The 25224-nt window shown below is 39.8% G+C and overlaps 1 protein-coding gene across 13 annotated transcripts in view; it reads left to right on the top strand.

The window, feature by feature from the left end:
• The first annotated feature begins 1810 nt into the window (after positions 1 to 1810).
• PKNOX1 (PBX/knotted 1 homeobox 1) overlaps positions 1811 to 25224 on the top strand; it is a 46154-nt gene continuing 22740 nt past the window's right edge. Inside the window, exons 1-7 of one of the 13 annotated variants that reach the window (XM_064472476.1) lie at positions 2434 to 6934; positions 7518 to 7572; positions 9594 to 9671; positions 13909 to 13992; positions 18613 to 18714; positions 21405 to 21532; positions 22682 to 22853. In XM_064472476.1, coding sequence (XP_064328546.1) covers positions 18664 to 18714; positions 21405 to 21532; positions 22682 to 22853 — 351 coding nt within the window. In that variant the 5' untranslated portion in view covers positions 2434 to 6934; positions 7518 to 7572; positions 9594 to 9671; positions 13909 to 13992; positions 18613 to 18663. Of the gene's footprint in view, positions 1951 to 2433; positions 7573 to 9593; positions 9672 to 13908; positions 13993 to 18612; positions 18715 to 21404; positions 21533 to 22681; positions 22854 to 25224 lie in introns of those variants that run through there. The other 12 variants (XM_064472506.1, XM_064472465.1, XM_064472471.1 and 9 more) reach the window with 12 other exon arrangements.

A 25224-nucleotide genomic window follows, 5' to 3' on the forward strand; every position in this document is an offset into this window, starting at 1 on the left:
AAGGCTTTCTTAATTTTGGTGGTTGGGGAGTCACGTGCTTTAAGATCAAAGCAGTTAGAGCATTTATTTAGATCATGAATAGCGTAAGAGGCTGAGGAGAGTAAAGAATGGAGTAACCTTAATTATGAAGGAGACGGAGGTGGGATTACTTGGGTGAGGGGAAGACAGCAGACGAGGAATTTCTACACCTGTCGTGTGTGAGGAGGGAGCTGGGGAAGAGCAAGTGGCAGGCAGGAAGGGATGGAAAAGCAAAGGGAAGCAGGAGGAGAAAGGAAAATTCAAGCTGGGAATGGCATCAAGAAAGGCTTTGAAGATCACTGGGAGAAGAGATTAAACAGAAGCTAAATTAGTTTGAATTTAATCTGTACTTTCTCAGAAGAAATCAGTGAACTCCTATACAAAGAACTGCAGGTGAGCCAGAAGGAGAACAAAGGGTTTGCAGGGACAATCAAATTTGAAGAAGAGGCAGGTCTGGGCATGGGAACCAGTTAATTTTAAGCACTGTTTATTGAATGTGTCACTAATGTATGTGTCAGGGATAATGAGAGATGAAACTTGTGGTGGAAGAAGCCAGCCTGGCCACAGGAACTCTATTAGAGGTGTTGTTACATGGCACAAGAGCAGAAATAGAGAAGGAGGCTCTTGTGAGTAAGGCAAACTAAGAGTTGTATTTTTTAAAAATCTTTTTATATAAGTCATTCACTGAACTTTGAGACCTGATTCACACACCTGAGCACCCTGAATTAGCATAGTTCATTTTCTTTCCCACTCTCTCTGCTAGGCGTACAAGTTCTTTCTCTGTTCCCAAGCCCAATGTCCGTGTGGTTCTGACTATATGGGGGAAAATGGCTCAGAAATGAGCTCCTGTAAAGGCTCCAAGTGGTCTAGCGAGAGGATGAAACGACTGTTGTGTTGGTGGACAAATGGTGGCAGTGTGCACAGAGTGACGAGATTCCTGGAGACCAAGAGCAACTGTGTTGGCTGAGCAGGGTCTTGACGCAGCAGTTATGCTCAGAGGACTGAAGGCAGACCTGACTTGCAAGGAACATTTAAGTAGCCACTTCTATTACTGGTCTATTAGCCAGATCTTTAAGTAGCCTGGCCCAGGAAAGTGTTGTATAAAACAAACTAGGTGGCTTGCTACTGTTAAACCCAACAGCAAGAGTGGCATGGACTTCGGAAAAACGCAGGGCATTCACAGTTTACCAGGGTGCAGGATAGTCAAGCAGATTCCCAGCTGCTGTTCTGCAGAGGGACTACAAAGCCTGAAACTAAACCTGCTTTGGTTCTGAGCTCAGCTTCCTCAGACGAGATTTGCTCTGTATGTACCCCCTTGATAACTTTTGCCCTCCGAGGCAGAGGCAGAGGCTGCTAAGGTCATCTTTCAGGCGCCTTAAGAATGAGGAGCAAAGTAGAGATGGGCAACCACCTCAGCGACCCGGCGAGAAGGCGGCCCCACGGCGGGCAGCGGGCTCTGTGTGAGGAGGGGCAGCGCGGGAAGCGGCGGCTGGCTGCCCCCGCCTCACGGCTGCCGCCATCGCCCCGCGTGCCGGAGACACTTGGTACCTCCCTTCTCCCCCGAGGAGGTGGTTTCACCCCCCTCCCCGAACAGGGGGAGGGGCGTGGCCAGGCCCGCTCGGGCTTCTCCGCCCCCTTCCTCCATATTCATGAGCGCGAGCCGTGAGGCGCCGGCGTAGGGAGGTGGCGCGCGGCCGCCCCGCCCCGCGTCCACCGCGGCGGGGCGGGGCGGCCGCGCGCCACCTCCCTACGCCGGCACGCGCCCCGCCCCCCTCGCTGAATATTGATGAGGCGTGATGCGCGGCGTGGTGTCGTCTCGGGCGGCGCGGCCAGCGATTGGTCGGGTGCGTGTGTGCGCGGTGACGCGTGTCGCGGCGGTGCGGGTCCCGATTGCTGCAGCCGCTTGTCAGTGTGACGAAGATTGGCACCCAGGTAAGCGCTGTCACTCAAACCCGCTCCCAGCCAGCCAAGCCAGCCATCCATCACGGCGCGCCCGCCGCCGCCGCCGCCGGCCGGGCCTAGGCGTACCACCAGACCGGGGAAAGGGGGTGGTGGTGGTGGTGGTTGGGGAAGGAGCCGCGGGGAGGGGGGGGAGGGGGGGGCGAGCCCGGCACGCGGAACAGCGGGGAGGGGGCACCCGCGCTCCGCAACTCGCCCGGAGGGGGGTTAGGGGCGGTGGCGGGCAGGCGCGGGGAGGGGGAGGGAGGGGGGGGGGAGCGAGGAAAATTCTGGAACGGCCGCCGCCGCCGTGTAACCGTTGTCTCTTGTGGGCGCGCGCGCGCGCCGGCGGGGGCGCGCCGGCGCCGGGGGCGCGCGCGCGGGGAGGGATGACGAGGGCGAGAGGGAACGCGGGCCGCTGCTCAGCACCGCGGCGGCCAGGAGGAGGAGGAGGAGGAGGAGGAGGAAGAAGGAGAGGGGACGGCGGGAGGCGACGTGGTACTTAAAGGGCCAGCGCCGTGTTGGCGGCCGTTCCTTGGTTGGGGGCAGGGGCTCCCCGGGGTCCTCCTCGCCCCCGCCGAGCCGGCCCGGCCCGGCCCAGCCCGGGGAACCCTCGCCTCAAACCGCGGCGGCAGCTGCCTCCTCTCTCCGCACCTGCCCCGGCCCGGGGCGGGGGGGGAGGAGGAGGCGGGGAAGGGGGCTGCCGGCGGCAGTTGGCCGCCCGTAGCCCCCGTGCCGGCGCCCTGGGGTGGGGCGGTGACCCCCGGGCCCTGGCCGCCGCCCCCGTGGCGGCGCGGTCCGGCGGAGCCCGGCCCGGCCCCGGGAGAGCGGGGGCTGGCGCCTCCCCGGCCGTGCCCCGCCGCCTCCCCCGCATTCATAGAAAGCAGGTCGTGCGGGCGGCGGCCGTCGGGGCAGTGCGCGGCCCCGGCCCGAGGTGGTGCCTTCCTCTTTATTTTTTTTTTTTTTTCCCCCTTTATTTTTGGTGTGACCTCATTGTCTCTTGGCTCGGTTACGAGCAGAGGCTTCTTGACACCTAGACCGAGGCGTCCTGAGTGTTTAGACAGCCGCAATTAGGAGCTGAAACTTGACGTTGCCCAGAGGCCCCGCTTATGATGTGTGTAAACAATAGTAAATCAAGCGCTGGTTTTATCCTGAAATATTGCCTCAATTAGCCACATGTCCCGGGTCTCCGTGGGGTAGTCGATAGCTTTCCCTCATTCCCACAACACCAGCTGCACGGCCCAGAGTTCATCAGTTAACAATATAAGTTGATAACGTGTCTGTCTGATACTTTTCTGTATGGCTTATCGCTGCCTTTTTTTTATTATTTCTTAAATATTTTCTGTTGCCCTAAATGGGAACGTATGATGTAATTTTGGAGACATAGTCACGGTTTGGGGTTTGTTTGGGTTTTGAAGGTGTTTTTTTTGTTGTGTTTGTTTTTTTTTTTCTAATCTGCTGCAGTTTGTGACCCCTTTTTGTCAGTTACATGCAAGTAAATGTCTAGTACGGGTTTAGGAGGGAGGATGAGATTCTAGATCTGGTACGTTACCATTATGAGTGAATTTTTATGCCATGCAATGAATTACAGGGGGTTTGTTTGTTGGCTTTTTGGTTTGGGGTGGGGTGTTTTGTTTTGGGTTTTTGTTGGGGTTTTTTTTTTTGTTACATGCGGTTAAGAGCTGTCCAGGCAAGATTCATTTTTGTCCTTGCCCCTATTTGGAATATGATGTGTGCATTCCATTAAACAGATGACAGGAATAGGGAGCGTGGACAACATGTTCTGCTCAGTGGATGCTGGAAAACACTTGAGCCAGTATCCTATGGAGGATAGCAGGAGGGTGTAAATCAGTTGCAATGTATGCTAAATGTCTCATCTAGTTGTTTGGGTTTTTTTTTTTTTAAAGCTGAGGAATTGTTTCTTGGTCTTTACAAAACCAAGCACATGTAGCTAGTTCGTAATACTGTTCATGATTCATGAGCATGCTCTGCACAAAGTTTTACCAGCGTAGACTGTTGATGAGTGGAGTTGTAACAACTAGAGCTTAAGAAAATTGTGCACCTTGCTATTGTCCGTGCTGCGAATACACTTACAGGTTGTTCCCAATCCTCTATGAGATATAAACTGTTTATGGTCTGCCTGTGCTATAGGGTTATATTCCTTTAGTCATATATGTTAAAGTGATACCGCTTCTGCAGCTGGGTAAGCACTGAAGTCTTGTTTAAGAATGAGTCCTGCTTAGTCCTTGTTAGCTGCATGTACAAATTTTATGGATTATACTGAACCAGGAAACAATTTGTTACGATTGTGTCAGAAATCTTGCAATGTATTTCCAGACCTTATCATTGCAAGAGTATCAAGCAACAGCAAATGCATTTTGAGTGCATTTTCTAAATAGTTGTGTAAAATAAAATTGCAGAATTATCCTTTTCTGGGTCCATGTGTAGCTATATGTAATTGTTACATTTAAGTTTTAAAAACCTTGTGAAGAACAACACCCAAAACACTTCACACTTATTCAGTCTGAAGAAACAGTTTCACACTTCTTGGTATGTCATTGTTTTTAATCTATCCAAAATAAATAATTCTGAGGGGTTTTTAATGTATGTTCTATCTTCAGATTATTTTATGAAGTGTATAGTGTATTTTTACTGTTGACTGTTACCACTGTACATATTTTCTTGTCATCTTATGATTAAAGTATTCACAGGACAACTTTAGTGTAGGTTTCACTGTTTTCTTAATGCAAGCTTCAGTGAAGCAGTGAAAGGTGTAGCTCCATTTACTTCATTTACAGGGTAAGATAGGTAGTTTAGGGGCTGTTGGACTGCACTGAGGCTTTGAAGACTGGTGCTGTTCATTCTTATTGATCTCCTGAGTGATCTTGAGGCATGCGGTTTTTTTATCTGTGCCTGTGTATACTTCTCTACTAATACCTGTCTCGTATCTGAAGTGGGTCTTATTATGAAGTTAGTGCTTTGCTTAACTGGAATTTAACTTGTTACTGTTTCCTGTGTGCTGATAGGAAAACTGAGTATTCTTCAAATTTCGTGTACGTTGTTGTTACAGTTGTTTGGGGTTTTATTTTGTTTGGAAATTTCACTCTGGAATGTAAAAAGTTAGTCCAGTATTAAATAACTTACAGCCTTGATTTGTACTCTTTCTTAATCTAGGTATAATTTTAAAAATTCGGATTATCTTCTGAATATAAAAATAACATTTTGAAACTTAGTCCTTGTGGTCTCCCATTAGTGCAACTGAAAGTTTAGAATGAATTAAATATATGTGTCTGTTCCAAATACTGCAGTCTTATAAAATGGATACGTCCTCTAGAAGCTGTACTCTCTTCAGAATTTTGCTTTCCAACTATATTTTTCTCATACCTTTCCCTGTACTGTAAATGCAGTGCTGTGATAAAGTCATAATAATTCTGATCGCTACCACAGCAAGTTTAGAAGTGTTTAGGAACAATTCAATTTCCTGGAAGAGAATAACTCTATTGCTGTTTCTAAGCCCTGTATTAACAGCCAAGGGTGAATGATCCATAGAACCACTGCTGTCATAGTGGAACTACTTGTTCTAATGGCTCTGTTAATGTCCTGAATGGACAGATGTAGTCCAAATTGTATTTCAGAATATTATGTAGTGGCCTGGGAGCCAAATGTTACCTCTGCAAAACTGGCACACATGTGAAAGCTTACAATAAAGCAGTTTAATATTTTTATTTTGGTGTAAATAAGACTGAATTTCTTTGTGTGTGTGTGTGTGTGACATCTAAAATTCCACAAATGTTACTTCTCTTGCAGCAGCAGCTGGTTGCTTCAGTCTCACTTGTTAAAAGAGTCTGTAGGTTTACAAATGATATGTCTCTGGGGGGGGTTATTTTACCACAGCTCAATGCTGTGCAAAATGTAAAACAACTTATTGCTCTTCTAAGCAAGAGGATTCCAAGAGCAAGGGGAAAAAAAAGCTGCTGATAGAGTTCTTTGCTTTGCTTGCTTGCTGCCAGATGTTACCAAAGTGTTTTACCCAGGCCATTACAGCTCTCCCGAAGATAACCGAATGCTGAAGCATTCGCGTTTGTTAGCAGTTCTTCACTTTGTTCGATAAGATTGTTTCGTGTAGTAACTGTAGAACGCAGGTGTCGCCAAATGGAACTAGGAGTGGGGTAGAAATAAAATGACGACACCAAGAATCTGGAAATACCAAACTTCGTTGTTAGTGGAGCACTGGCATGCTTTTATGAAGCTGGTGAAGGGCAGTAACTTGGTTCCCCTGCCAGCAGTGTGGGGATACCAAGTTGTGTATGTTACTGACAGCCAAAAAGGAAGTTGGCGTTAGAAATGGAAAGAAAACTTGGGTCTGCTTGTCATCGCATGTTTGCTTATCATCCTTCATATGAACAGGCTTGTTTGTTTTTAATATAGCAACTACTCGAGGCCATGTTCTCATTTTTTTCTACGTATGTGTATAAAAGAGCTATTTGCTGTTAAACAGGAAGGCCATTTAAGTACTTCGACAGTCAAAAGGTGATTTTTGAAAATGGGAGCTGACTGATAATCATGTGCTGTCCTTTAGTCTGCTATACCTATGGGTCTGTAACTGTCAGCTTCTGCAGCTGATGGTAAATTCAGGCAGAAAAGTAGAATATGGTAGCTTACTGCTGGTGTACTGAAAGAGGGATCCATTTTTTTAAATCACCAAATTCCAGTTTATATGTGAGCTTTCGGAATTGCCTGTGGTTTTTTCCTTGAGGACAGAGGAAGCTAGGAAATGTGGCTATACTTCACATCCTGCTTAGCTTGTTTTTTCACATTACATAGCAAACAAAACAAAGGGAAAAGGATATTATAATCCTTATTACTGAAAATTAAAGTCCAAGTCTTTTATATTCAAAGGAAACAGAGGCGATTATGAAACAGAAATTGGAGCATTGCACATGTTGAACATGCCTGGAGAATATGCGAACGAAAACGTGTGTGCTATGTTGATGTGTGTTATAACTAAAGAACTTGAACTTCCAGGCCAGCCTATGATCACTTAACTTATATGTGTTTGAGCACATCTGTATGTGTTCTAGGCCATGATAGTAGCGATGACAGGGCTACAGTTACCTGGTTATTTTTTTATTTTGAGATGTTGTTTTCAGTAGCTTACTTCTTAGTCATACTGAAATTTGCCGTGATGAGTATGTTTCAGCAGGATTATTCTGGAAACTTTAAGCTAAGATGACTCAGCATTTTGAAAATGACTTTAAGAGAAAGTAAATATGTTAATTTAAAGGAGGGGAAAATGCTTGTTTGGCTTATTTTAAGAGCTTATCGATGCTTAAATTCTGGAATTTAGCGTTGCGGAGGAGGGAGGGGAAGGGAGCATAAACATTCAAATGGAGAGTATGGCTGTTCCTTAGGAAACTTCAACAAACCATAAGCACTTGGAAAAAAAACCTGTTTTGTGCATGTTACTCGACAAATATTTATTAACTAAACTATCTTGAATATTCCATGTAACACAAGTATCTTCCTGTCTCTTGGTCCTTGCATGTCACCTGACTGTGCAGTCATCATCTGGACCAAGTAGTTAAGCATGGTGCATCCCACAGCAGTAGGTGATGGGTAAGTTTAATCCTAAATAGTCTTTCTTTATCTGTGGTTCTTCCCCAAACCCAGAATGCTTAGGCAGCAGTCACACTCACGGATGGGTGAATACTAGTGTTCAGGGAGAGGTAGGGAACAGAGATTGAAGCCTGGTGGAAAAGCAGCAAGCTCAGGAGCTTGAAAAGGATGGTACTAGCAAAACTACAGACGGTCAGAAGTGGGGGGAACAAGAGAGGGCAAGAGGTGAGGAAAAGGACAAATTGTATGTTGGTGTGGAAGGGTAGCACGAGGCTCAAGAGCCGAAAACATGGATAGAAAAGTAAGGGAGCATGAAGAACATTGGCAGCAGAAGAGGCTAGAACACAGCACATCTTCCTTGCAAAAACTAGTTGAAGTGATTGCTTGCGGTTCACCAGTGCTAAAGAGTTGTGAACAAAGTGGAGCAGGAAGGGAAGAATTTTTATTTGATTACCATTCTGAAAAGAAAATAATATTTCATTTCAGGGCCTAGAATTAACAGCAAAACAAAGTTGCTCGTGTTTGACCAAATCTTAGATTCAAAAGAGGGAAGATTCTGGAAAAGTTACTGACCGATTGGAACCAGATTTGACAGAGTTGCAGGACCAAGATTTTGTGTCACTTCAGTTTATTCAGCTAGTCCAAGTTAATGCTTCATTCGTTGACAGGCTCATTATTTCTGAAATCATACAGGACATAAAACTGAAATAACTGACAATGGAACACCTTCTTTGGTGAAGTGTTTAAATGCCAAAAATGCGTAGAGGGGATTTTCTTATGCATTCAACATCTTAAGTCCATTTTAAATGTAGTTACTAGTTGAGTAAAGCTCTTCTTCATCCTTGAAGTATACTTCAGTAGCATTAGGAATTCAGTCATTCGTAGAAAGAATCATTAGAAACTTTTATGATTTTTCTAATAAAATTTTTGAAAACTTACATATCCTTACATAAATTGCTTGCTAACATTGTAAAGTATTCAATAGCAATAAAGGCGTGGAGAGATTGGTGGTTATTCCATATCTTCTTTATGAAACCGCAAAGCATAAATACAAAACAAGATTAATTTCAGTCATAGTTTACTGGATGCTGATACAAATCATGATTAAAATAGGATTTCCCGTTACTTTGGTTTCATTTGCCTGGAAGGATATGATAAAACGAGTGTCTCCAGAAGTAAGAGATTCACAACACACTTGCGTGGATATTCCAAAGGCTTCAATGGCAAAGAAACAGAATTGTGCCTAGCACATACGTAAACCTGTTGTTCATCCATGTGGGGAATGCTGGTGAAATGTGGAGGGTGGAGTTCTGCTTTTTTGTTTGGTTGCTTGCTTGTTGTTTTTTTTTTTTTTAATTAAATTGTGTTTGAAAAAGTAATTAAATATCATTAAGTAGGAAAGTTGTACTGGAATCAGTTCCAGCTGTGGAATTGCTGATATACGTCCTCTGGTATGTAAGGGGTTTTTGGTAGTTTGCCTAATGCAGTCCTCTTACCACAATAACAGCAAGGCAGATACCACACTACCTTCTTGATTTTTGGGTCTGAAATGTTATTATGACAGCACATTGGGTAAATACTGAGGGGAAGAAATACTTCTCTGTCCTGTGGCAAGTAGATATGTGTGAGGAATCATGACAGGTATGCTAGGATTCACAGGCAAGAACCGTAAAAAGTCCTTCAGTTTGCAGTGTTAAGAATACAGAAAAAGAACTCTGAAGGAATTTTCACTTACTGCGTGAATACTGGGGATGAGTGAGGGTGATAGGAAATATTTTTGTTCCCTCATATCCTAATCCCTTGGGAGTCTCAGAGCAACTAAAGAAGGGAAGTTTCTGCCAAGTTTTGTTTTCCTTTTTCCAAAATTTCTGTTTAGTCCCCTGATTCCTTACTGTTAGTTTACGGAGCTAATAAAGCAGGGTCAAATTCCAGTGTGAAATGGGTAGCGGAAACTGAGATGCTGCAGGAAGCTTCTTGATTTGAGAATCTTTCAATAGAAGACTGAGGTTTACATTTTGCAGAACGGAGGAGAGCAACCTGAGGACTTCCTTCTGCAATGCCAAGAGTTACCTGGAGGCAGGATTCTTAAGCATACTGAGGTGACATTATTTTATGACTAGATTAGATAGGATTCCTCATCTTTCTCTTCCTTGTTGTTAAGAAGTGCTATGGTAAATTGGCGATTACATGAACCATGAATCATAACTGTGATTATGCATGCTTCCCAAGAAATTTGCTGGTGTAAACACAAAGGGTGTACACAGAATTAAGGAGCTGAAGTTCTTCAAAAGACCCAGATGCTGTTAATTCTGCTTTTGTTGTTGTGCCTTAAGAAATTTGTATTATCTTATGCATCCTTAGTATCCATTTTATGTTGCTGTGTGTGCAATTTTGGCTTGTAAAGTGGCACATTTTTTTACAACACTTTTTTTCATATTTGGTACTTACAAATAGGAGAATTTCCAGAATTCCTTTGAAAAGACAAAAGCAGAGTTTACACAAAGAGTGAATTACTAAAGGGACACAAATCTTTTAATGAGATGGTTTGTCATACTGTGTGGTGGTGCCTGGAAGATAGGCCTGTGATTATAAATACTTAGTATGCCTTGTTAAGTTCTGAAATGGGGTGATATGAAAAGAGGATGCTGTGAAAGGTTAATGGGACAACTGAGCAGTATATATAGTGTTGGAGAGGTCTTGCTGAATAAAGGCAGTGTTACATAGTATATATGTTCAAAATCCTACAGGGAAGAAAGGTTGATGATAAATTATAGTGTAGCCTGTATTTCTGAAGAAATTTAACCTTAGTGGTGGATTTTAACTTACTTTAAGAAGCTGAAAATTAAAAATATAATATGCATCCAGTTTTTTTAACATCATCTCATATTCATTAAGATTAATATATAAATAACTCCATTGCAGCACCAACCAATAAAGGGGAAAGTGACACAAAGTAAATCTCATTTTACTGCAACCGAAAACTGGTTTTGTGGCTTTTTAGGGCTTGTCTCCCAGGGAAATTGACAGCATAGCTGTTTTGTAATAAATGTTTAGCTGTATCTGTGTAGCACAGCTCCCTGAGGCTGGTATTATATTCCTGAATAGGAACATCATCATTCTGAAAGTGTAACAGTCTAAATAATGACCGCGCTTTGTAAGTATGGAAGGTGGAGGAAACACAAGCCACCTTGCTGCTGAATGAAGGGTACATTCTCACTGAGCACAGTTTTAATGAATTTGTATGTATCAACTTCATATTGATTTGTTTGTCTTAATTTTACTGAATGTCTCTTTGTAGGCAGGTATGGGATAGGTAACCACTGCAGCAAAGGTAGCATGAATCCCTGATGGCAAGTTGTCATACGTACTCTATGTACTGCTTCATTATTATCTGAATCAGTAAAAATATAACTGTATCTTGATCTTAATGTCTGCTAATATCTTTATATGTGAACGTTTGCACAGGTCTTTGTTTCTTACTAGCTGACATGCAGAATGAGAGAATGAACAGAGGGTTCTGCTATGCTTAAAATAAACAAGGTCATATTTTACTTTGCAGTAAAAACTTCAATCGTGATATGCTTTTTAAGTGACAAAGCAAGTTGCCCTTGGTTTTGGTTTAATAGTTAAGTATATTCTTTATTATGATAACATGACTTTAGAGCTTGTCTGCAAGAGGAATAAAAGGAAAAAACAAGTTGGCATTAGCAATCCCAAGTTCAGGCTTCACAGTGCCTTGGTGTTGTCTCCATCCTTTACACATGTATCTGTTCCCTGTTCTTGTCCCCACTGGGTTATGTGAGGGGACGTAACATGCAAGCTCAGATCTCTTTCTTGTCTGTTTAGGATAGACACTAGTCTTAATTGTTGACAAGTGTCTCTTGAAAGAAGGCAATGCGACTGCAATGTCCTCTGGCTTCTTCTCAGCCAAACCTCTTCCTCTGCAGCATCTTTCACCTGGGCCTGCATTTCTTCAGTACCTCTTCCTTTCTGTCCTTGGTATCTCATACACTGTCTGGAAACCTGCCTATTTCCAGAGTTTCAGTGAGAGGCTTTGCAGGCAAGGGCTACTTTCTTCATACATGAAATATTTTTGAGTGATGAGATCTGGCAGCAGTGTGGCAAAATCGGTTTTTTTTTGTGGCAGTTGTTTCTAAACGGAGGGAGCAGGTTTTTCAGATTTGCAGTGGTGTGGTAGTCCTTCTTTATGTCTGAGCAGAGACAAGGAATAGATAATCCCAATTTATCTGGCAATGACCTACATTCAGAAGATGGTATGAATAGTAAAAATCCTCTATAGGAAAATAGTCCAGTAAGTTGAGGTGGGTGAAAATGAATACCAAAATTGTAGTAGATTGTGTGAAGAAGGGAATAAAAGGGTACACTGTCTTCTCAGAACAGAACTAAGATGTTACAAAAATGAGGAGTCCAAAGACATATGTCTTTGACAGTTTAAGAGAAAGTGGTAAGAACTTTTAATGTGCGGTCTGCCCTTTGAGGCTTCAAGACCAAGTGTATCAGTTTGGACTGAAACTTCTAGCTGTGCTGGTTGTGGCTGGGGTAGAGTTAATTTTCTTCGCAGTAGCTAGTATGGGGCTGTGTTTTGGATTTGTGCTGAAAACAGTGTTGATAACACCAGGGATGTTTTAGTTACTGCTGAGCAGGGCTTACATAGTGTCAAGGCCTCTTCTGCTCCTCATCCCACCCCACCAGCGAGCAGGCTGGGGGGGGACACAGCCAGGACAGCTGACCCAAGGGATATTCCACACCATATGGTGTCGTGCTCAGCATATAAAGCTGGAGGAAGAAGGAAGGGAAGGAATGTTCACAGTGATGGCATTTGTCTTCCCAAGTAGCTGTTACAATGGTGGAGCCCTGCTTTCCTGGAAATCGCTGAATGCCTGCCTGCCAACTGGAAGTAGTGAATGAATTCCTGGTTTTTGCTTTGCTTGTGTACGTGGCTTCTACTTTACTTATTAAATGGCCTTTATCTCAACCCATGAGTTTTCTCACTTTTACCCTTCTGAGTCTCTTCCCCATCCCACTGGGGGGGAGTGAGCGAGCAGCTGTGTGGGGTTTAGTTGCCAGCTGGGGTTAAACCACAACAGTAACTCAGTATTTCATCTCTAACCAATGAGTGAAGCTTATACTGCCTTACAGCTCCTCAGAGTATCTTCCCTGCTCTTTTAGAGCTAGGTTTCTTGAACCAGAAATGGCATCTATATTGTTCAGTCCTTACTATATTATTTTTCTGTGAACTCACCTGAAAAACTACTACTACGTTATGCATGGATAAATTTTGGTTTTCAAATCCAAATACCAACTTCATTTCACTATTAGAGATGTTGGAGTTACTTTCATTCCAGTTCTTACGTGGTTGGCAAAACTGGGAACACAGAAGCTTTGTCAATGTGTGAAACAGGTAATATGATTCAAGATTTCAGCTGTGTGTTTTAGCCATCATATTGTTTTAAGATGGCCTTTGTGAAGCATTAGTGCCTGGAACTTTCCCTGAGATAGTTTGTAGGCTTTTTAAAATGCTTTTCAGGAGTTGTGTTTTCTAAATACATTTTCAGAATCTTTGCTACTTTGCTTTCACAATCATTACTACTTTTAAAGTAGTAGTATCAAACAGGTACTATTAATTGAAATATACTTAAAGTAGTTTCAAGTGGTGATGCGTTGAAAGCTTTTTAAAATTGCTGAATGATCCTGTGACAGAACCTGTCTTCACAGAACGTGTGATCGCAACAATGGTTTGTGCCCTTCCCTACAGTCTGCTAGTTTTTATCATGTAGTAGAGTACTTCAGCATAGCCATCATTAGAACACATTCCATGGTAAAATCAAAGCATGACTATGAAGGAGGTGTAAATTAAGGAAGTCTTTCACCTGTCTTGGTTTCATGCTTAATTTTTACAACGCTGATGAGTTATTCCTATTTGCATTTCGTAGTTTTATTTTTGGGATGTGTCTTGTCTAGTCTGACAAGACAGGCACTGAGCCAGAGAGTAAAATACAAAGGTTGAACAGCAAGCAAGTTAGCAGTCCAAATGTAGCCTTCTGTTAGCGGTGTCAGCAAAGACAAAAATAAACATGGGGAATGAATGGAGTAAGATCAGGGAAAGCCCAAAGAATAGCATGGAATAGTGGGTATGATGAGACATTATTAAAAATGAAAAAAAAATTTAGTAAAACATGTAAAAAAAAAATCTGTCATTTTATTTAAACTTGGGGAGGGAACCACAAAATAAACTGAAATATTTTCTTTAATCACAATTGTCTCAAAGTATATTCTGTGTTGTTGTCTCCTGAATATTTCTCTGTTGATTTTTAGGTTTCTGTCCTCTACGTTGTAAATCAGTGGGATTTACTCTGCTGGAAAAATATAATGTTGTCTTCAACCCATTGAAGGAAAAGGGTGAGCAGCTTTCTCATGGCCAATGTTTTATCTCCTTTAGAAAGCAGTGTGCCCTGGAAGCAAATATCATTATGTATTTTGATGAAAAGTGAAGCCAGCTGTAGATGCTTTTCATGCGTCAAACAGGGTTGCTGTTTTGGTTTTTTTGTTTCTTTTCAACTGTCTGTGTGACCATAAGGATCTACGTTTCAGAGCAAGTGCCAGGACTAAAGTTAAATAATAATGAACAAATAGCCATGCTGAATCTGCCAGCCATGCATTTCTCTCTGAAGGACTTCAAAGGAGCATGTATAGGGGAAAATTAGAAGGAATGATTACCTGTTAACAAGTCTGTTGGGTAGTTTCTTCACAACCCTAAGACAGTTAGTGGTTGGTTTATACCCTGAAGCATAACTATTTATATCTCTTACAAACATCTGTTGTAGCTTGTATGTGTTAAAAATGATATTACTGAACTCCAGCAGCTTACTTGCACCTCATGTTAATGTTACTGGGTGGTCCCTTTGCCCTTAATTGTGAAGGAGTAAGTAAAGCAAGTGAGGAGTGATGTATGTTAAGTGATTACTTTGTGTATGTTTCAGCTCACCTTTAATCTGTTCTCTTAGATGCTCCTTAACTTGCACAGAGTCTCCACATTACTAATTATGATAACCCCTCTTAATTTAGCTTCCTTTCTTCTCTGTTTTACCTTCATACTTATTAAAGGCTTGGATTTTTTTCCTTTCTCTTTGTTTTGCAGAACACAATGCTTTTATGAATTCCCTTTCACCACAGATATCAGTGGAGTTTCTGATTGCAGTTCATGCATCAGCTTCCAGTTTACATGACCTTAAACATTTCCTTGGGTTCTCCTCACACTTTGTTTTCAAAATAAATAGAATGAGAGTTAATTCTGTTCTGCATGAAGCAAACTGGCTGACTCTCTTAGCCTACAGTTATTTTTTTATTATTTGTAACTCTTTGAATATAATACAAATGCACAGTTTTCCTTCTCTAAATTTCTTTAACAAAGAATAATTGGTGTTTTTAAAGCTAAGTTGTAAGTTGTCCAAAAGTCCTGTGTTCTTTAGGCCCACTTCAGATACCTTAGGCCCTATAGTATTTGGTATAGCTGTGCTGGTTAAAGATGGTCCTGCTGTGAGTTGATAATCGGCACACATGAGCCAGAAATTACCACACTAATAGGTCAGCCAAGAACAGGGGTTGTATGAGTGCACAGTAATGTGCTTCAGACTAAGTCAGCTGGTTTACATCATAGCCACCTTTAACAGTGGGTTGAACTAGCCTAGCTGACTTCATGTAAAAAGGATCAGAAATCATTCACGTGTTCTGTGGACTCAGTGATAGAGCTGTGGAAGTAATGAGCTCTGGCAGGGTGGCAGTGATAAACATCTGGGAGTGATACCAGCTTCGTCTAGCATCATTGTTTGCAGAATGAACATCTGCTTAGGCTGTGTATCTGTGAACTAGAACTGGATGCTGTATCCTAAATTAGGTTATAAAAGCCAAATGTGTAAATACCTTTTCAGTTATTTTTCTTGAAGTTTAACATAGTTTGTCTCTTACCACTACTGGGTAATGAGATGATGATTCTCTTTAGTAAACCAAAGTAATTCCTCAGTTAATTGCCTCAATTTAAGTGTGTGATTAGCTCAATTTGTTCTTCTTGATTTGCAGTAGTCGTCTTCACTAAATCTCATCAGTTGCTATCTTGCCTAATAGCTTAATCTTCTTCTACTGTAATTATAAGTCAGAGGGGAAGCTTGGGAAATAGAGGATATATCCATATAGAATTCTTTCTAGCTGTTCCCCTGGGAGACAATAGGGCAAAAGTCCTTCTTAATGAAATAATCTATAGATCTAGTTCAAAGCTGTGCACCTCTCTTCCTTCACATGGCCTGAGGGATTTCCAGATGTGGAATATCTATTCCTTATGGAAATCTGGAAGGAAGGGTTGGTCCAGCTTGTGCATTTCTCCAGAAATTCTTGCCGTGTCCTATTGTCTTCACCAGTTTACATGTGTTATCTTTGTTGCTTCCCTCTCCATGTTGTTCTTTGTGTCACTAATATGATCTCACATCCTTGCTTAACTCCTAATACATTTTTCCTCTTCTACAGCTGTGTTACCTCTTCTTATTTCCTCCTATCTGATAAGAATTTCATCTTTCTCCCACAGCAAAACAATTTCTTTAACAGCATTTTATGAGGAACTTCTTCAGCTTGTAAAACAATCACTGAATAGTGTTTGTTCTTTCTTTGTTGATCTGTTCGAGTGTTCTACTTTCATTTTGAGGGTAGTTTGGTCTGTGCTTTGGATATTGCAGTCAGAAATTAAATGTCTGCCTTTTGAGAAGGAAGAAAAGCAGCATTTTGTATGTGCCCTCTCACTCTCTAAATACAGAAAGACAGTAATGCTTGTAAGCTACCATCTTGAAAGAAAATAAATGTTTAAATGTGAGGAAAATGCTTACAGGGCCGACGTTTTAGAATATATCCCCTTTTAAGTATTTGGAAAGATACCTCACTTGGCTATTGTGGCAAATGCTGGTTTAACTTTAACCTGAAATGATTCATGACTGTAAAATAAACCTAGAAAAACTGAGGTACTTCTATCAGTGAGTGCATTTATGTCATTCTCTTTTTTTAAATTTTGGTGGAGAAATCAGTAATATTTTTTGAGTTTCCAGGACAGGGATAGTGATGTTCTATCAAGACAGATAGACAAGCTAGAACCAAATAATACTTCCACTAAAGTTATTAAGAAAAACTCCAAATACAGTCTTTACTTTTTTCCTCTGTAAATTGTATTCTTAAGAAGAACTACCTTTGGCATAGGAGTTCCCAAACCATAGCGTACCTTTTTAGTCAGTGTTCCACAAACTACTTAAGATGCTATCTGCATGTTGTCTACAGACAGAAACTTGTTCAGCTCTGCAAGCACATGACCCAGTGCTGGAACCAAGATCTGCTCTGTCTGCTCGCATTTGTGGTTCCCAAGATGCTTTTGTATGTGTAAAATGGCACAGACTCCCAAAGAGTAACAGCTCCATTTAAGCATGAGCGTGAAAGTCAATAACTTCGTTTGTAAAGGAAGTCGTGCTTATGTCGTCCTGGTGAACTTCTCTGGTCTTTAAAGCTGGGTTTTAAAAAAAAAAAAAAGAAAGAAAAAAGAAAAAAAAAAAGAGAAATTGCAGTAATGCTTAGAAATTGCACTTTGACTAGAACTTGATGCAGATTAAGGCTTGAAGTTTTTCCTGAGGAGTCAGGTTTTTCTCTGTGCCTGAAAATTTAAGTAAACAAAGAAGGGCATCTTGAAATCTGTCCTGTGTTTTCTAAACGAAACATTTACTTGAGACTATTATGATCTGGGGGGGGAATACCCAGAAATGTAAAAATTGCTCTTCAAAATGGTCACGTACTATAGTAGTATGCAATGGTGAAGGAAAGATTTAAAAATAGTTGAGAAATTTGTAGTGATTAACAACAAAAATTTTTCTTTAATGTGTTTCAACTGGTGAAAATTCTAACATTTAGTTCTTTGATACTGACATAAGTGGAAAAGAGCAGAAAACCTGGAATTAATACCTGGATGTAATCTTTTTCAAGACATGAGCTGTGTCTTCTTTCTTTAATATGAATATTTTTATAGTAGCTAAACATTGGGACTTCATTTGTCAAGGAAAATTGAGTGCTATGGTAATAGCTTAATGAATTGTGTGATTTCAGTTGTAATGGCTGCTAATCTGACAAGAAATGAAATGTAAACTAGTAATTTGATGGAGAAACTCTATCTGGTGCTATGCTATTTTACTTTTTTTTTTAAATTACTGAATGTCTAACTTTTAAAAAATGTTTAACTCGCCTGGGCGCCAAACTCCAGCTAATGCTTAGAGGATATAACATACATAAATTTACTTGTGTTATAATCCTACTAAAATTAATATTTCCCAAAGTATCAAATGTATATGAAAATTGGGCCTCTGAGTTCTTAGGTCACTTTTGAAACCATATAATCACATAGGCCCAGTTGTTTAAAAGCTGTTAGATATTGTTCCTTTTTGTTGAGCCTTAAATGACTTGGATGGTAGATTACTGATGTCAGAAGTGATTTGAGACTTCAGTTTCTAAAGGTAATTTCAGGCCCTAACTTTAGAATATGGAATTCATACTCCTAAGTAAATAGGGTATTTCTTAACACTTTTTACATTTAGTTCATTGATTGTAGACTGTTATTATTTCAGTTACAGTAATGCTCAGTGTGTTGTTGGCCTTCTCAAAACACAGAAACGTAAATCTTTAATTTCTAGATTTTATGTATTACCTTAGAATAAGTAGTGCAGAAATAAAGTTTACTTGAAGTTTGTGAATGTAAAAGAACCTCAGCCTCTTATTACAAATCTTATGTTAAAATACAAAACTAGACAATAAACTTTTTCCTGATGAAACCTGTTGCATTTTCCAACTTGATTTTTTTTTTTTTTGAGAAAATGCATTTAACTATCATTGTTAATAAGCTCACTGATTTTTTGGGGGTAAAGTTATGTATTGATCTTTTTTCATCTTTTAGAACTGGATTCCAAGTGGTCACTTTTTTTAACTGACTTTTTTTTTTCTTTAAAGAAGATTTGTTCATACTTACGATGATTTGACATAATTAACGTTTTATTAACCATGATGGCAACACAGACATTAAGCATAGACAACTATCAAGATGGACAACAGGTAGGTTTTTTTTTCTTTCTCTATGAACTAAATACAGTTAGCAAGAGAAAGAAGGTAGTGAGTTTTTCCTTAATGCCTGTTTTGGCATTGTTTAAATATCTGTTCTTATTTGTAAAACAAGATATTTTAAAGTGATAGCGGCTATTCTTTTATACTTGGATACTTATTAAAGGCTTAGCTAATCTTTGCGTGACTCTGCTTAACTTCTAGAGCAATGGTTAGAAAAGGGGTTTTCTTCTGAATCTGCTCTAGATGTTTTGTGCACTGTAATGTTCCTATTTTTAGGGGAGTCAAATGGGCATCCATAGTATTTTGTGTATATGATACTTTAGTATTCTTACGTGTCTGCAGTTACAATAGATGATGTTTACGCAGTCACAGACTTGTTGGTCTTGAGCAAGTGGAAGATAAATTTAGTTATCCAGAACTATGTGCTACTTTGACAACATTTAAGATTATGCAGTTATGCTGAAAACTAGGTTGAAAACTATTAAAATACTTGCATTAATTTTAATGAGGTTATTGATTAGAATTGCTGATTAGAAAGCTGGTCAGTGGGCTTCCAGTTTCTTACTTCTGTTAACAAACAGCTAAAATAATGAAACATACTCAGATATATCTGGTCATAATGTTTCTTTTTTGTACAACAGGCTGTATATTGCAACAAATTGAATTGCTAAATTAAAATACTGTTAACTGGAGACAAGTCATGCAGTGGCCTGTACTCTGAAGACCCATTTTTACGTTACTATGTGTCAGCCCTAAGCAGTAAATACAAGTACTTCTGTCAGCAGATGGCAACAGTGGTGAACAGTCAGAAGAAAAAGAGCAACTTTTCCTATCTCTTATAAAAAGATGTTTATCTGAATGCAGTCTGGGATTATTGATTTTTGTTGTTGTTGTTTGCTTCCTTTATTGCAATTCTAATTTCCCTCTCTCCTCTCACCTACCTTACATCTTTTACTTTACTCCCCCAGCAAATACATGCCATCCTGTGACACATCAGTGAATGTAACATGTTTTTGTAAAGAATGGATTGGGAGAGAGCATTTTCTTCCTATTTGTTTTGTATTTTAAGCTCTCAGTGGCCAAGATAGACAGGTAATTGGGGTGTCTGCTGCTTTTGTAGTTTGAAAATGGCCCACAGATAATAGCTTGCAGTTTTAAGTGAGCTATTTCTTCTTTCTAGTGAGACAGAGCCCTAACTGAACATGCTCTCTCCCTTCAAACTCTGCAGATGTATGGCTCAACGTTTATAATCACTTGTATGAGTCATCCCCTTTCATTTTGCTCCTCCTTCTTGTCTTTAGCCAAGAAATGAGTTCATTAGTTGCATCTTTTTTTGCAAGCATCTTGGCTTAAAAATCATCTATGCTTGCTGAGGAAGCTTTTTGCAAGGCAGGCTGCTCTGTTGGGTAGGATACGCTGTCATTTTCTCAGTTTCCGATTTTATTAGGAGATGGCTTGGACCCAACAGGTAATAAAGCGCATACTTTTTGGTTCTCCCAGACTTCTTATTGGGAATAGTATAAATTCCTTTTGCTTATGTTGTGTGGAAGTAGATGAAATTCTGTCAGAGTCAGGTTCTCTAACGGTTTCTGGAGGCCATCTCTCTCTCAGAAGGTTCTGAGGAAAAGAGGGCAGAGGACTGCATTCTGTACACTTCCTTTTTGCAAGTGTCATTTCTGGCTACGCAGTGATATCTAGAACAGTGTCTGTCCTCTACTCAAGATAAAACTTCTGAGGGTTAAAGTAGGAAAAAAAGATCACAGTGATTTCTTGTCTTTGTACAGATGTTCCCAGTGCTCATAAAGGGAGAAAACCAAGGAGTTTGGGCTGGGGGGTGGAAACTATGACTTCCAGAGGTCAGGTTCTTTTAAGACCTTTTAGTATGAAAGATACTTAGCTAGAGGTGATGGGAAAACCACTTCAACACCTTAAAAGCACCTCAAAGGCATTACCAGCCACCAAGTGCAATTTAGGAGGTGCTCAGTAGAAGCTGTGGCTCTATGTTGTTTTTCCAGTGGTGGCAGATTGTGTAACCATGTTAAATGGATTTGTAGAAGCAGTTATTGCTGTCTTCTCTAGTAGCTTGATGTTCCAAAATAGTTTATAATTACAATACATAATTTTGAGTGGTAAAGGTCAGAGGAGGTTATGTTCCTGATAATTGAAAGATTGGAGGGACACAAAGTATTTCAGTTCTTTCTAAGAAAACATGCATTTTAGTGGATAAGAAAAACTTCAGGTTCTCTTTTCTTCAGCATCTTGCTATAATATACAGTAAGAAAAAAGAAAGAAAACTTAAAAGTAGAAACTTTATTTTCTGTTGTTCTCATCCTAAAGGCTTTTTATGCAGACATCCCCACAATTTTTTTTGAGCAATGTACTCTAGTTTATTCCAAAAATGGCCCCTTCAGAGTCAAAATGCTTTAACGATTTACTAATATCTGTCATTCCCATTTTAAAGCTGAGTGCTGAAACTTGAAGTGACCTTTAAACTATCCATCAAAAAGTGTTGGGGATTAAAAGAGGGGTTTTGTTACTGCTGTATCTTTTTGTGTAACTGCCAAGTCATACCAACCTTCTGGCAATTTCGTAGCCCTTTGCATTGCTTTTTCCTTAGAAAACAGTACACTTATTTTACATCAAGCGTACAGATTTACTTATAACTTACTCTTTTTCTACAGATGCAAGTAGTAACAGAGTTAAAAACTGAACAAGATCCCAACTGCTCTGAAACTGATGCAGAAGGGCTGAGTCCTGCCCCTGTAGAATCTCAAACTCCAATGGATGCAGACAAGCAGGCCATTTACAGGTAGTAATGGACTTGTGTTCTGTCTTTTGAAGGGTAAAGAATAGAGGCTTTTTAAAAAAATTAATAATAAGTAGCATAAAATCAGATGTTCTCTTGGCTAAGTGTCTCGGAGGTTTGCAGGGAAAGAAAGAGATTAAATGAGCTTCTCTGTCAGTCTTCAGCCGAGAAGAAAAACTTCCCTTTGTGGGATTCTTCAGTTTCATCATAGTTTTAAAGGATATTCTAAAGGTAGCTGTCTTTAAAGCACAAGTGAAATTTAGCAAGCTATTCAGACTGTTGAACTATGGTCACTATTTGTTATACTGTACTTTTTATCTTTAATGTGAGATTTTATTTTTATGGTAATTAGGTCGATGTTATCCCTAAAGAAAAGGGAGTAAAAATCTATTGCCTAGTAATTAACTCAAACTGGATTAAATGTTGATGCATAAACACTAGAAAAAAATTACTATGTTAAGTGTTGGGCTAAGCAGTATGCTCAGTTTTGATGAGGTTAAGTGTTCTTTCACTTTAAGTGCTTTATAAAGACATAATTATTACCAGTTTGCAGGTAAAATAAATACAAACAAAAAACCTGAAGCAGAAAGATGTATCCACTCATTTACAGACTTGTGCTAACAAAATTGTTCTCTGCTCTGAGCGTGATTTTGTAAGAGGCCTCTGAGTACAGCCTGCATACTATTCTCAGTTCTGTAGTTATTTGTAATGTATAAATAAGGCCCACAGTGAGGAATAAATTAATTTTATCAGACTTTATTTTATAATTTAAACTTGCATTGATCCCATTCGTAAATCCTAATCCTCATTTCTAATGCACTGTATTAATGTCTCTTGTCACTTAATTACAGTGAATTAAATAGTATGTCATAGCTTTTTAGCTTGTGATTGTTCTCTTAATTTAAGTATACGTACTTTACTGCTTTACTTGCCTCTAGAGTTTGCAGTAAATCAAAATTTTAAAAAAAGGCCCACAAAAAACTTTCGTCATGTTTTGCTATAGCCAGTGGTGCTATATGCAGTCTCTTCCAAGACTTGTCTTTTCATTTCTTACATGAGTGACTGTTAGCTTACGTGAGCTACGTGTCTTACTTTTCTGTGGAGTACATATAAGTGAAAATACTTATTCATATATTTGAACTTTTATTCTAGGCACCCACTATTTCCCTTGTTAGCACTACTATTTGAAAAATGTGAACAATCTACACAAGGCTCAGAAGGTACAACTTCTGCTAGTTTTGATGTAGATATTGAAAATTTTGTAAGGAAGCAGGAGAAAGAAGGAAAACCCTTTTTCTGTGAGGATCCAGAAACTGATAATTTGGTAAGTATAAGCTGGTTTTTTTATTTCTGAAACAATCGTCACATTTGCCTCTTCTTCCTAATTTCTGATCTCAACTGGTGCTTATAGTTTCTCCTCACATTTTTCTTTCTAGAACAGATTCTTCTTTATGTTAATTCTGAGAAACATTTTTTTCTTCTGACCCTTTTTTCCGTCTTGTCGGTAAACTTACATTGGGCCCTTCACAGTTGTATTTCATGCTAAACTGGCTGAAATCAGTGTGTTAAGAGACAAACAGAAACATATGCTTGCCATAGGCAGGTTGACTCTGCAAATCAATTTATAACATATATTTATCAAAAACATGTAATGAAAATGTTTTCTCCAACTGTGTTTTTTATCTAGTTAATGCAGGAGAAGAGCTGTTACAGGATGAGCTTAGAAAATAACATACAAGAATTCTTTCTGATGTGTTGTCCCCTTTAGGCTTTCTGAAAGTCTTCCCTGTGATGAAGCAGTGATTTCCCCAGTCCATTAGTCTCACTCTTGAATCATATCTCTAGAGAGCTCCTCTCCTGGCATGCTATTTTCTAAACTGTTTCTAAACTGTGTTAGAGTGTTAGAATTATAGGGGTCAAGTGTTTGGTTTCTTTATTTTTTGAAAGCCTGTTCTTTTAAGGGGACTGCTTAGTAATACGAGTCTTCATCCTTGAGTCTATACAAGAAAAGGCTACTTAAAATACTGAAGTTCACAAACAAAGTTAAATTGATTGGAGGTTATAAACAACAGAAATAGTAATGTTTTAAAGCTGATATCTAGAAAGATTTATGTGGTTGAATGTATGGGAGGCTCCTGTGTGGGAGGCTAAGGTAATGTACCTGGAGAAAACTCTTAAAACCAAGACTTAAGCAAGAATTAAATTTGAGATTTTGTTTGGAATTGGCAGGAGTGTTGCAGTGAACAGCATGTTAGGAGGGGCACATATGTTGCAAAAAAGGGGTCAATTTTGGCTGCTGTTGGAAGCAGCCTAAATAGGCATTTTGCATAACTTGATTTCTTTTCAAGCACTTTATGACAAATCACTAGTGAACTTCAGTTCTGGGAAGACAGCATTTAAATAGTGTAATGGAAAATAAAGCTACAAGAGTCTCTGTATAAGACCACCAGTGTGAGAGTAAAGAAGGCAGGCGACAGTATGTTCTAGAGTGAGGCAAGCTTTTACAGCTCTAACTAGAGAGGCATAAAAAGTTACCTTCTCAGCTATTTGTAATATTCTTTTAACTGTAGGTTACAGTGCCCAGGATTGAAATATCTTAATATATTGTGTCAATGATCTTAGTCTATGTAAATATGAAGTCACTTTGGATTAACTCTTCTTCGAAGATAGATCAAATTAACACAACTCACTTTGCACTAATCCATCTGCAAGAGTGCTTTTAAAAAGTTCTCTTACAGCTTTGGCTGTGGAGCTGTTTGTCTTACAGAAGCTTTTATTTTCAGTTTGGAAACTTTTAGAGGCTCAAATAAAGTTTTTGTTTTGGGTCATCTTCTAACACAATGCCCTTCGGAATGACAGGAAAGCAGCTGAAGGACGATACATAATATGATACATAATGATACTGTCAGTTTATAAATGAAAAACTGAAGAATAGGCATTGGCCACATTGACCAAAGGTACAACCAGAACAGAACTGAGCCCCAAAAACCTCCAATTTAGCATCTTAATCATTAGATCATTATTAGATCTTAATCATTAGATCTTTTGATGCAGCTCACCTGAGAGTTATTGATACAGCAACTTAGTTTTCTAAGTAGAAAGAAGCATTGACTACCTACTGAAACAGTTACATGAATAAACCCTGTAGCAGAATGACTTGTCACTGTAAGAATTAAAAGTAGAACATGAAAGACGAAAAACAAAGTCAAGGGGAACTAAATAATAATTCTATTCTTTAGTTACTGCCCTAGTGTGAGCAGCAGTGGTGTGGGGTGCTTTGCTTTTTAATTTTTTTTTATTTGAAATGAGTGGTGTAATATTACATTCATTAAATACTTGTAGCACAATATAATGATTGTCTTACATTTGTAAGCAGAAATAAGTACTTCAGAATGGTCATAATGTGATGGTCTGTCTGCGAAGAGTATGACTGTTCCACTGAGGTGCAGAAATCCCTGGCAATTGAGGGCCACTGGTACCATCTTTTTAGATCTGTCTTGAACAGGAAAGCACTCAGGCAAATTGGGTGGGGGGAGGGGTAAGGAAGTGCATTATTGAGGGATAAGCAGATAAATACTTTAAAGAGCCATTAGTTTCTGGGGAAGACTAAATCCAGGCTAAAAATGGCAGTTCATCAGATGCTGATTTGCACACGTACACAGTCTTGTGGGACCTTTGGCTGTTAAAGAATGAAT

The sequence above is a fragment of the Phalacrocorax carbo genome, chromosome 1 (assembly GCF_963921805.1).
Source record: "Phalacrocorax carbo chromosome 1, bPhaCar2.1, whole genome shotgun sequence".
Taxonomy (NCBI): domain Eukaryota; kingdom Metazoa; phylum Chordata; class Aves; order Suliformes; family Phalacrocoracidae; genus Phalacrocorax; species Phalacrocorax carbo.